This window comes from Mastacembelus armatus, chromosome 6 (genome assembly GCF_900324485.2).
Source record: "Mastacembelus armatus chromosome 6, fMasArm1.2, whole genome shotgun sequence".
Lineage (NCBI taxonomy): Eukaryota > Metazoa > Chordata > Actinopteri > Synbranchiformes > Mastacembelidae > Mastacembelus > Mastacembelus armatus.
Genome location: NC_046638.1, coordinates 9,714,562 through 9,727,935, shown reverse-complemented (window position 1 = coordinate 9,727,935; position 13,374 = coordinate 9,714,562). Strand labels below are relative to the sequence as shown.

The window sequence follows — 13,374 nt, the reverse complement described above, 5'->3', positions numbered from 1 at the left end:
CACACCATATTAACCAAGCTTCTTCAAGCTTGCATGGTCATTGGAAAAGACTTAACATATATTTTTACCTTAACCTTGACATTAAAGAAATGCTGTGAAACTCGAGGTTAAAAAGGAAATAGCCTACATATAGTCTTAATCATTTTCAGAGAAACTGCATAATATAAAACATGGAATCATCATCATTACATTTATTTAGGGCAACAGTAAGTGGTATTTTAACATTTCAGTCTACAGGAAAATTATACAAATTCAAAATATGATTTGAGGTCAGAGTCTTAAGTTTCACAGTAATTAAAAATACTATGACATGAGCACATCTCAAGACCTCATGAGAAGCTTAGTACAAAACTACATTAAAGCCTCTCCAGCTTCAGTTACACACAATAAGACATCAAGCACAAATCGGTGAACAAAAACTGCCCTAGTGAAATACAAGACTGGATAAATCTATGTACATGCAGCTGGCACTGTTTGACAGTGAAGCCCTTTTAAAATATCTTTCATGTCAATTGCTTATTTCTTAGAAGTACAATAAAAATTAAAAAAAAAAAAAGTCCAGTCTCAAACATTCACTCAGAATTCTGTTTATTTTAACCAATAAAATGGAACAGTGATGACTTAAACAATAAATACCTAACTTTATATTTGCTTACAACTTAATAAAAAAAAGGCATTTTGTGTGTGTGTGTGTTTGTGAAATTAAACAAAGTCGTGACATTTCATTCACCTAAATAAAGCAGAAACCAGGATGGGCATTATGGCTATACAGTCTGTCCCTAAAGAAGACTGCACCCTGTTGCTCTCAAGTGACAAAGAATGTTTATGACCTCATTGCAAAAGAAATATCCCATCCAACTTTATTCTTGAAGAGGTCAAAGACATATTCAGTGCTCATCGGCCTGTTTGCAAGTAACTACTGACTACTGTTTGGTTAAAGAAAAACAGTAGATTGCACAGATTTAAAACATTGCACTCTGATGTGACCAAAAACTAAACTGGCATAGCAACTAATCTTCAATTTTGAGCCAGCCTTTTTTATAGTCTATCAGCAGCTCTAGGTAGTACTTCCACTCCGGCTCACTGTCATACCTGACCTCAAATATAGTTTTTAGAGGGTTGCTGTGGGCCTCATGGATACGCAGGACCTCTCCCTTGTACCACACTTCTGATTTGTCAGCTTCTTCATACAGGTGGCAAATTCGCTTTCCTACCAGGTCTGGGTAATAGAACCTCATGGCCCTCCGAGCCCTCTGGACCGCCGAGCGCAGCACCCATCGTCTCCTGTGTTCAGCGCTGTGGCAGGCAGACAAGAAGGGACAGTATTTGATCTTTAAAAGTGATTGGGGTTTTCTTTTAGTAGAGCCTCTGAGGGGTCTTAAGGCCTGAGAGAAGCTTCCTGTCCTCTGCCACCTGTGAGTTACTTTGGGTGTCATTGTCCTGTGAGGGTTATTCTTGCTGCTCACCTCTTCCTCTCTATCTTCAGTCTGTGAGGGGGATGGATCGGTGACTGTCCCAGGGTCTGACACTGCCTGGTAGTGGGCCTTTTTTTTTCTTAGCCCTTCACTAAACATCCTTCTCAATTTAAGAATCATGCCTGAACAGTTCTTGGATCTAACAGGAGATTTAGCTGGTTCAGAGGATTGACTAACAGGCAGTGGACTGGAAGAATGCTCGGTTTCTGTGTCACTGGGAGATGGAGAAAGATCATCCAAGGTTAAAGGACAAGTCCATGAATTCTCAGAAGTTGTGCTTTGTGGAATAAGAAAAGAATCCTTTTTGGCAGCCGTGCAGTCATTTCCTCTGTTCTCAGTCTCTTCAGACTGATTGCCACTCCAGATTTTCTTACTAAATGCGTTCAGTATGCCTCCACTTACAGTCATCTCTGTGTCCTCTGCATCTTCTTCATCCGTCAAACTGTTGGCCAGAAACATGCACCTCAGGCTGCTCTTTTTTGTTCTGTTCGTATTGAAGTGTGAATTGGTTTCCCAGTCTTCTGAATGTCTCTGTGGGTGTAAGTCTGAGTCTGAGTCCAGTGAAGTAGTGATGACTGAAAAATCAGGAGTCCTGCAGCTGATGGTCTCCTCAGTACCTATTTTTCTGTCATCATCATCATCCACATCTAATCCTGCAACACAGGGGAATACAGCAAAAAAAGAGAGGTAAAAATACGTAAAATAATGGTAATAATACATAAAAGAGGTGAGGGGGGACACCAACAGATTATTCCTAAAAAGCAAGCCAGCAGCCACAAAGTCCAACACCCCCATACAAGTTTAGAAATCAGTGTTCCCATAGCACTTATTTAGCACACAAGAACAGTGAGAGCCTATTCTATTTGTGATTGCACAGCATTATCCTCCGCCATGAAACACCTTTTCTGTACAGGCAGAATAGAAGGGTGTGGGAGTAAACACTGAGGCTGGGAAAAAGTCAGCTGCTACGAGGGATGCTATTAGTCAGGGATCAAACAGCATTGAGGCAAGGTTAGCAGAAGGGAAATGCTCAGACACCAAGTGCTCCCAGGCCATGTGAACTGTTAATGTCAGCAGTGAATACATATTCAAATAAGCCCAATCCAATTAGCAATTGTTCGCACCAAATAAAATAAGTCAAAGGACAAATAATAAAATGGGAAGCATTAAAAGAGAAGTCAGGTTTTATTCTGTATTTTTCTCATCAACAAAACCCATAAAAGACCACAACAAAGTAGAATTGATCCTTCTAACAAGTATTGCCTGTACAGCCAAAACCTGACTTATATCTTCTTGATTTTGGTCTTTTTATTGGATTTGTTGACTAACAAGAACACAGTACAACCCTCCCTTAACTTTAAAATCACACAAAGGTTATGGACAGACAGTCTTCACAATAGCAATCATTTAGTCCCATTTCTCTGAAGAATCGGCTCAGATGGTGAAAACTCACAGGGCACCAACATTTTGCCAGTGCACACCTTAATGCTGCAGGCTGTCACTCCCTTCTTGTGATAGTGTGATCCACCAGCCTGCCTTACACACTTTAAAGACCATTAATACTATCCAAGAAAATCATGAAGGTGAGTATGAGTTTTCCACAAATAGCCCAGCTCAGCACCATTCCCTCCACCCAGCCATAACAAATATGATGTAATCATGCAGCTTCTTGTTACTGAATGTTAGCGGAAAGGAGTCCTGCTTTCTAATCAGAAAAAGCAAAGAATAGTGAGATTGTGGGACAACATAAAAAAAATAAAATAAATATACCTGTACTCTCTTTTGGGCATCAGGTGAAGTTGATTCTGTAAAAAATAAATGGATTTTATATTGAATATTTATTGTGGTTTTACCAAAAAAGGGCCAATAATGCAGCAAATACTATATGACTGTTTTTAGGGAAATCTATGATACAGTCAAAATAATGTGGCTTTATAATAACACCCAAAAGAATCAGTGAATCACACCAATTACCCAAAGGGGATTTCGAGAAATGTGCAAGAAAAGGCAGGAAGTAGAGCCTTGCTTTATTATACGTATCACATGATCGAATGATCAAAACTACTTGTATTTGTCAAGAAATATTTTCCATACATGGAAATAAACTTCTGCTGAACTGTTATCTGAAACACTATCATACAAATGATCTCAGTGAGTCTTGTGTAATCTATCACAGAGTGTAGGAAACTTTTTTTTTTTTTTTTAAATTTTCAACAAGCAGAGACTTTTCACTTGAGGTGAACGGTTACTATTTTGCAACTGACGAATAAACAACTTAAACAAAGCACTGAATGTAGTTGCAGTAGTCTACATGTTCATTTACAAGTCTTTGGTGGATTTTCCCTTTTTTTTTTTTCTCCTCTCCTCTTTCATGAATATGATTATGTAAGTGCAGGTGCAATCAATAGCTGTGTCCAGCAATATCCCATGAGAGGTAATTCACAGGACTGTTGTCTGGCTTGAAAGTATCAAAAGAAATGAAAGGACATAATATGATCCCAGGTGGAATACTCATTTGGAAAACAAATACTTTAATACCCAATTCATTCCTTTATTTAGTAGGAAAACATTTATTCAAGGCACATATTCTTTACTCTGAAGAGAACATGGACTCACCCAGATGTTTGCGGACGCAGGTGTAATAGAAAAGGTTGACCACGTCAGCGTAGATGTCAGGCAAGTGTTTGAGGGACATCAGTCTCCTGAGCCGGGAGGAGCAGGCTCGTTTGTGAAGCTGGATGAGGATCTTCTCTTCAGAGAGTGTGGTGGGTCGCAGCTCCACTTTGTGCTCCTGCAGGACCTGGTCAATGTAGCTGCCCTCGACCATCGGAAATAGCAGCTCCTTCGTTACCAACATGGGGAGGAACACCGCCCCCGTCCGCATGACGTGAGGAAAGGGACAGCGCTCCTGGGTGGTGTACTCTCTCAGCCTCTCAAGGACATTATCCAGAGCTGACTTCATCTCCTCTTTGAGCCAAGCCTCTCTGGCTGTTACCCCCAACAAACAGGACACTTTCTGGATTTTGGTTGACGAAGATGCAGGTTCAGTGAGCTCCAGCTGAGACAACCAGGTTCTGAGCTCCTGATCTGAAGAGGCTGCCACAGATTTGGACACTAGCTTGCAGAGAGAATGGTGCAGCTCCAAGAAGTGCTTGCGAACTGGCATTTGGAATTCACTTACTGTCTGTGCAAGAGGCTTCTCTGGGGGTGGAGCAGGGCTAGAACGCGTCGTCTCAGGGAGAATAATTTTGTAGGTGGAAAGTTTCAGACACTGGGGAGGAATGTTTTTGAAACTGAGTTTGCTTTCATGTGGCTGAGGTGGTGTAACTGATTTGCACTGCAGTGTGCATGTATCATCCTGAGAGGATAAGTCCACCTCTATAGGTTTGGACTCATCTGAAGTCTTATTTTCAGCTGCCAATGAAGGTTTACTCTCTAGTTCATCAGATTCACATATCTTTATCAGCAAAATTGGCCCAGTGGCAGATGAACCAGTCTCTTCAGGCTCTTTTTTAACCTCTATTTTTCTGCAGTCCTTCTGACTAACAAGAATCTCTACAGAATTGTCTGTGTCAGATGGATCCACTTTTTCCACTTTAATAGTTTTGGCTTCTGAGATTTCTACAACAGGTTTCTCTGTTGGAGTACCTGGCCAGATTTCTTTGGGAACCTCACAGACAACAGGCTGCTGTTTATTTTGACCTGGCCTTTTTTCTTTGTTGTCTGGCATGGCTTTAATTCTCTGCTGTTCAGACGACTGGATGATCTGAGGTGCTCTGCCTGGAAATAACACTCCAGAGGCCTGCAGGTATGTTTGGTAAGGTGCCAGACTGAAGACATTGTCAATAACTGGCATAGGAGGAGAATCATTTTTCTTTCCTACCTGGACATTCTCCTTTTCCAGCTTTTGTCGTTTCTTAATGTATTTCACTTCACATAAATCGCTATCTTCTTCTATTTTGATAGGTGCAGATGAGTGTGAAAGACTTCTCTTCAAACACCCTTTAAGAACAGAAGCACTTGAACTGGATGGAGGGTCACTGAGTTTATTTCCTGTTGCAGGGGAATAAATAATTTTTCGGACATTTGCGCTGTTAGTTACAGCTGTATGGATGCGATCTGAACTGTGACTGGGCGACGGGGGAGGCCACGCTGCTGGGGAAACAGGAAGGCCTTTTGGCTGCTTCGGGCATGTAACTTGTGCTTCACAAGAGGAACAGTCAATGAATTTCTCCACGTTCAAGCCAGCTGGTGGAAGGATGGGCCGGTCTACGTGTAGGCCGCTGAGTGGAGAGAACAATCTGTTAATTTGTATGCTGGGTGGTGAGATGCCAGGTTGGTTTATACGTCTGGTAGGACTGGTTTGATCCATGTGTAGTAGTGGTGAGGAAGCATGTGATTTATCAACATGCACGCCGCTGGATTTTTCGTTACGTAGACTGGCTGCAGAAGTGGCAGAGTGATCCACGTGCCGGCTGGATGGGGAAACGTTTATCTGATTAGAGTGAAAACTAGGTGAAGCATGTTGTGTTTTCAGAGGAGGTCTGATTTGGTTTGCATTTAAGTGAAATCTAGGGACTGTGTAACAAGGATAGTCAAAACCCCGCATAAAGGAATGATTTGGCAATGTTTCAGTACTAAGCAAAGGCAAAGGAATTTCACCATGAAGTGAGTGGGGCACTATGAAATGCTCCCGGGGGTTTGGGATTGTGTGTTTAAGGATGACAGGGACATTTTCTCTCTGCTTTCTAATGTCTTTACACTGTGTCCTGTTTTCTACCTCCACATTTGTCTGGGGGTAATAAAACACTGGGTGCTGTGCTAGCTGGCCATATTTGGACATGGGAGAACATTCTTGATAAACCTCTGAGGTCATATGCTCATATGTAGGATGGGAGGGGTATAAACTAGCATAGCCTCTGGGAGGAGTCTGCAAACGCTGGCTCTGCTCACTTAAAGAACCAAACAGCGTATGAGTTGGGGTGCAGGGGTAGCTGCTGTAGTTTGGGTCAATCATTGCAGGAAAGGTCCTTAATCTGCTTGGGCTGTATGTCTCCATGGGCATCCTCTTTAGTGCTTCTGCACCGGGCTCCAACTGTAAACCTCTCTTTTGCAGCAGCGTGTCTTGGACCTTCCTCTGAATAGGTGGCCTTTCAGCATAGTAAGCATCACTTTGCATCCAATCGTGGTCATATACACTGGTTGGGATCCTCGGAGAGCCATGCTCCACACTGTACCGCTGTCCTATCATGCAGCCTAATTCATTACAGCAGGGGTTGTGTCCATAAACAGGTTTAGGAATCGCTAAATAAACAGAGCTTTCAGACGGAGGAGATGAATTCTCACCTCCGATTTTTTGTTTCCCAACAGCCACTGATGCAGCAGATGTAGGACTCCTTACCACAGGACTTTTAGTGTATAATGTAAAGCCCTGTTTTACTGGAGCATGACACAGGGAAGAGGAATGGGAATGGCCTTCCTCTGATGAACTTCCGTCTTGCCTGTACATGATGTGGTTTCGTCCATCCATACCAGAAAGCTGACTCACAGGACTTTTGCTATCCAGCAGGGATGTCTTTGAGTTATTCCAAGGAGGAGTGAATCTTGCAATATCCTTTCCTCTGGGGTCATATGCAAAGTAGGCCCCGCCGTACTGCAATGTCTGCTTACCCAGGAAACCAGACATATTTTGCGGCTTTAATAGTCCTGTGGAGGCTACGGTCCCATCAAACAATGGCATCTTGTTGCGAGTCACTGGGTCAATGAGGGTCTGCATCGGCTGGCTGCTCATCATGTAGTAACTTTGCTATGATGTTGCACTGATATGGCTCCAGACCTGAGAATATAAAAACACCAATTAGACACTAGAATTGCTTTTTTTTTTGTTTGTTTTGTTTTGTTTTGTTAGAGCTATATGTTAGAAAAATGTTCTATTCTGTTCAGCTTTTTGCCATCTGTGTGCTGGGGGAAAACAAGAACAGGTCGGTTGACCATTGTTTTACCCCATTTAGTGCCTTGTCTTAAAGATTGTTAACCACTGTTCTCTGTCTTATCTTAATCTGGAAGATGTTTGACCGCTTTTTAACCCGCACTGGGTCTTATCTTAATGTGACAGATGGCTGGAATTGCCCTCACCTCAAGAAGTGTTTCCTCTTTATTTGTACGCAACTTTGATAGTACTGAGCTATAAAATGTTCAGTCTGGCTGTGTCTAGCCAGTGATCTTTCACTCTGCACTCAGTGTGCTTAGTGACAGTTTACTCCTTTTGCAAATAAAATTGATCTAAACTAAGTTCATCCTCTGAGTCTATTTGTTAAGAATTTCTTCAACACTATACAAGATTTTTTTTTTTCCTAGAGATGCATTCTTTTGATTAGCTTGAATAAAGCCCCATTTCAAACATCCACTGGCAGGACAGAATACACAGGAGGAAAAATAGGCACTTTGCACATGTACTGAATTTATAAGTAGATGAGAACAATATATATATTTTTTCAACCTGGGCAGATCTTGTGGCTTTTCACATGTATGCCACATACACCCTAATCGGCCGATGCACAATGGTGGAAGGGAAATGCAACATGTGGCAAAGAAGCAGCAATCTGAGGAATGTGTGGGGAGGATTCCTGCAAAAAAGTTTAGTGAATGTGAAAGGCTAAAGGTGAAAGTAATTTCCTACAGACAGTCAGCATGAAAGCTGCCATATGTTGAACTAAACAAAGCAGCTCTAATGATGCAGCCTTTGGCCACAGGTTGTGATGACAATATTCATGTAAGATTGAAAGCAGTCTTCACTTCAAAGCCATGTCTTTACATATGAAAATTACCGGATTATTGTAATATATTTGATAAGTACTTGCTGTGCTGTGTTCTTGCTTTCACTGATTACAGATATTAGTCATCAAATGCAGCGGATGTGTCATCGGTTTTACATCCAAAAGTTCAGTCTCACTTTCATCAAACCATGACCAGATCTGACAGAGACTTCTCATCTTGCGTTTATGTCCTGAGACCCAACACCACAATGGGCCCTGTTTCTATTCTGCATTTTATCACCACAAACCCTCAGTCATTCCAGAGTTCCTTTTCATATACTTCCCCAGTGTGGGGGTGCAAGTAACTTATTCTTCCTTTTGGTTAATATGTTGGTTATTTTACCAATTGATTGTTTTTGTTTTGTCCAAAGCATTTACAGTGTCAATGGTCCTTTTTTTTATCCTACCTACAAGTCCTAAAATAACTGGAACAAATAGAAGTTTGACAAAATAAGTATTGAAATAGAATTTACTGAATAGATGCGAACAGATATGCATCTATTGACCGTGTTACTTTTCTTCAAGCTTCCGCTCATGTTTTGCCACTAGAGCAATGTGTCAGGCAGCGCTGACTGTGTGAAGTCCCTTAATGTTTAGAATCAACAGATAGATTTGTGATAGTAACCTCTGGTCCCATAATGGTCTGTTAAAGCACATTTGAAAAACAGAGTTCTTAGAAAACTCTGTCCTCAAGGAGTTTGGACTAATATCAATATTTCTACTGGATATGTCACGCCACAAAAGGGAAAATGCGGGAAAGATTAAAAACATTTAAGAAGTGGAAGTCAGCATGTTACTGAGAGCCTGGATGATCACACATTCACTGCTCTGCAGTCGGTATGTATTTTCTGTTAAGTGTATCGAGGCCTAAACGTATTCAGTTAATGTGGAGGTCAAAGAAACATTAGAAATGTAGCTTGTGTTTGTTAACTGTCACTTCATAAACGATTAAAAATAAGTATTTTCTCTAGGACATCTTTACAATGTTTTTTTTTTGTCTGATGAAAATTCCTACACTCAAAATTCTATATAATGAAGACAAACAAAAGCAGCAACGTTTCACAGCTAAAAACCTAGATCCAGTGAGCAATTCAGCCTGAAAAAAGACAAACAAAAAATTTAAAAAAAACAAACAAACTGAAAACTGTTAGTCAGTTATCAAAATATGTCTGTGTATATTCCTAATTGCATATAGACACAATAACTTACCTATGTACTACATACATTTACCAAATAACACCTGAACAACTCCCAGTTCTGGTTATTCCAGCAGGCACCTGAAGGCAGCACCACACACAACCTATTTAACACCATCAGTATGTAAAAGAAGAAAGGAGAGATGACCGGATCACGTGATGAATTCATAACTCTGCCACACAAGCATCTGCATGAGCCGACTAGGCCACGACACACTATAACACTTTTTTTCTTTTTCTTCTTCGCCTTTATTATTGGTGCAGGTCCTACTGGTGGACAGCCCATTTCTCTTTACTCCCTAAAACTAACAGATCATAGTGCAAAACATCTTTTGACAGGCAGCCAAATTCAAGGCAGACCATCTGCTGAAACAACTGTATCCGATCCAATGCACACACAGAACGGAAATATATGAACAGCAAAAACATGTAATAATAATATTAATAATAATATCGAGCGGCTGTGATTAAAGTTGAATGAAACAGACCCCACCAATTGTCACTGCAGCACCACCAACAGATGTCAGTTCATCCTGTTGACACCTTTCAGAAAAGCACAGAGCGAAAGGCTTATCTGTAAATAGCGAAGAGAAATAGGCTTTAACCTATGTGCGTGGAGGAAACTGCGCAGAGGTGTTGACTACTGTGTGCACAACTGCAAGCTGCGCTCTGTGGAGATTGCGTACGTACGTACGTGTGTGTGTGTGTGTGTGCGCGCGCGCGCGCGCGTGTGCCCGCACTCCCAGATCTGTAGGGCAAGGGTGATGGAGTGGGACTTCCGAAAGCAAACCGTCCACACTGACAAGCTGTGCCTCAAACCACGTGGGAAAAGAGCTAAAAAAACTGATCAGCTTAAAGCAGTGCGCTTATTTCAATAACTAAGTTTTTTTTTTTTTAAAAGTGGAAGATGTCAGCAACCTCACATGACACTAATTTCCGCCAAAGTAACTAAGAGAACAGACTCCAGTCCAGACATTAAAAAAAACAAAACAAAACAAAAAAAAAAAAAAACGGAACCTCAACTTTGTGAAGGATTGTGTCACTGGGAGTTTGACGCCCTGCTTCTATAAAGCCGAAATTAAAAGCATGCAAATAATATGAAAAGAAAACACACTCGGCGCAAAAAAAAAAAAAACAAAAAACAAAACTCGACTGCCATAAACAGCGTGAGTCATTTCCATAAGGCTGTGAAAGCGCTGCAAACCACGCTAAATCTAAAACCGCACTGTGGGTAAAAACAGCACCGTTTCAGAGACCTACGATAAAGTGGCTTGCGATAGCCTGCATCAAAAAGTTTCACATTCTTCCTTTGCTTCCTTACACAGATTTGTTGCTCCCTTTCTTTCCCTTTCCGCAATCTACATTGTAATCTGCCGTTCCTTTGGATGTCTGAAGACTGCACAGTAAATACGGTTTCTTACCTCGCTTCTGCTGCTGCTGCTGCTGCTGTGACGACAATAAACGATTTCCACAAAGACTCCATGAAATGCAAACTTGTAAGAAATGAGGAGAAAGTATCTTGTCCGCTGCTTGTTAATCGACTGGTCAGTTAAGAAAAAAAAAAAAAAATCCCACGAAGAGGGAAACGAAGGCCTGTCGGAAGGTTTGAGCGGCTCGCCCGAAGTCCACGCGGCTTTAGAGAAGTTAACAAACTGCAGAAAAGACAAAAGGGAGGAGGATGGTCTTTGATCAATAGGCGGAGTCACACCCTCTGTCTTTCCACGGCTTATTTTTTTTAATTTTTTTTTTTTTTTTTTAATTTTATTTTTGCATGTGATGTTTTCCCCGCTGATGACTTTATTTGTCATATCCCCAGGTCCGGCTGCCAGCTGGCACCTCCACACAACTTTGAGTCATAATTTTTCTTTCTTTTTTTTTTTTTGTTTACACTCACTGACAGATGACACAAGCCTGACTCAGCTCTCACTCCTTCTTTTTTTATGCTGTTCCCAGATCAGACATCTACTTCTTCTCCTTCAGGGAATGCCCAGGGAAATCAGGAAATGTAATAAATAATCTGATATCACTGCTATTTACACTGAAGTTGAAGCTAAGACAGAAGAGTCCTTTGCGTTCATCAGTCAATTCCCATCCATTATATTTTGCTTATTGCAGCATAATTTAAGAACCTCTGATCCATATTAGATGTGTGTGGGTGTGTGTGTGTGTGTGTGTGTGTGTGTGTGTGTGAGCGTGCGTTCTGCACAGCTTTGGAACAACAAGGCACAGAAAAAGTCAAATGTTGAATACACATTGATATCTAGAACATGATAATAAACATAATGATATTCTGTTGACATAGCGTTTCCAGTGAACTGTGCAGGTATGGTGCTATATAATGGCTGCATTTCCTCCTCAGAAAAGTTAAACCTTTAATGAACTGCAAACCCCAAAAAAAGTTAAAGATAAGGAAATGCGAGCATAATAAAACATATACAAGTTGCTTGTACAGACGGAATAGAGCTGCGAAGGAAGGGTCTATATCATCCTCGGGTTAGTGTAGTTAATCGTTGACTTTAGTTGCCCAAAGTTAAAGTCAGCCATTAGCTCAGTCACACTGCTTTTTACCGCTTGGCCTTGATTATGATCTATAGATAATTTCTTGTTGCACTTGCATCATTTCAGTCCCTCTTCACCTGTGAATTGGAGTCTAATTTGTGTGTCCCATAGGGCTGTCACAGTTTAGTCTAGACAAGTTAGCAGCTTCCATCAGTCCCTGTGGCCTCGCAAGTAAAGAGATGCTCGTCAAGGGGCTTTACCGAGGGCAGGAGGCAGAGGCTATTCCCACCGGGGGCCGCTTTCACATCTCCCCGATTTCCAGTTACCATGGTATTATAGCTTAAGGTTAACCAACACAAGGCATCGAGGGGGTAACACTGTGCCATATGGGTACAGAAACAGAAATGTTGAGACTTAGAAGGCAAAACTGTGTATAAAATACACAGTATTGTAGTCCGTCATTAGAAACCTGTTTCTCTACTGGAAATGCAGATAAACAGGTGGTACGGCTTTCAAAGAGAGAGACAAAAATAAATAAATGAAGCCAAGGGGCAAAAAAGCTTTAAGAAGAAGCTAAGAAATTCACCCTGAATTCATCCTGTGCAACTTTTGCTGATAGCCACATCTGTGATTAGACTTGAAGAAGAGACTATTTCATGTTTGCTTTTTTTCAAACTGTCACTTCTTTCCTGATACAATGCTTGAACAAATATTTACTGGCAGCAGATGTGCAGATGGCAGTAATGCACTGTTAAATGTTATTTCCTTCTGTGAAACCTCCTTGTGCTGAATATCTAATATGCATAAACAAACAGTAATCCATAATCATTTTGCACATAATTTTAACCGTCTCTTAAGGTAAACAAATTATCTAAAAGAACAGTTTGTTTTTCCCTTGGGCTATCAGCATGGGCATCATGTCCTCGATTTCACACAAAGCAGCTGCACAACAATGTTAAAAGGTTTTATAAGTCAGCTTATTATAAATTCTCATACATATTTACACATATTTCTGATTGCGGAGACATCTTAATTATTGTGGTCATGTGTAACGTACAGAATAATAGAAGATACACATAATATCATAAAAGTATAAGGTGTGATGTGTCACATGTTGTGCAAGTCGGCTGCTTCTTCATGTTAATTTGTACTCATTCATGAGTGAATCCACAAGGTGTTTACAAGTTTTAAACGCGCAAGAGTCAATAAAGTGACTTGTGGTGACACAGGGAGCAGAGCAGGTGATCTCTCAGGATGTAGTTTCTGATGAAACATGGTTGAACACTCCCAGAGGCCAGAAACTACATGCTGAGCCTGGAGACTGCTGGAGTTGCATCAGACACAAGACACATCTGCACCTGAACATGCACACATATTGACACAGACAAT

The 13,374-nt window shown here is 41.0% G+C and overlaps 1 protein-coding gene across 1 annotated transcript; it reads right to left on the bottom strand.

The window, feature by feature from the left end:
• Positions 1–551: 551 nt before the first annotated feature.
• Positions 552–11,148, bottom strand: c6h15orf39 (chromosome 6 C15orf39 homolog). The gene is made up of 4 exons (XM_026311403.1): positions 10,908–11,148; positions 4,092–7,311; positions 3,246–3,280; positions 552–2,128 (listed from the first exon to the last, which is right to left on the bottom strand). The coding sequence occupies exons 2-4, from the start codon at positions 7,267–7,269 to the stop codon at positions 2,123–2,125; spliced, it is 3,219 nt and encodes a 1,072-aa protein (XP_026167188.1). The 5' UTR covers positions 7,270–7,311; positions 10,908–11,148; the 3' UTR covers positions 552–2,122.
• Positions 11,149–13,374: the final 2,226 nt, after the last annotated feature.

Excerpts from the sequence above, each read along its gene's own strand:
- c6h15orf39 (XM_026311403.1), bottom strand. The coding sequence starts at position 7,269 with ATGATGAGCAGCCAGCCGATGCAGACCCTCATTGACCCAGTGACTCGC. Across the intron at positions 3,281-4,091 it reads CTGCGTCCGCAAACATCTGG|AATCAACTTCACCTGATGCC; the intron begins GTGAGTCCATGT and ends TATTTTTTACAG.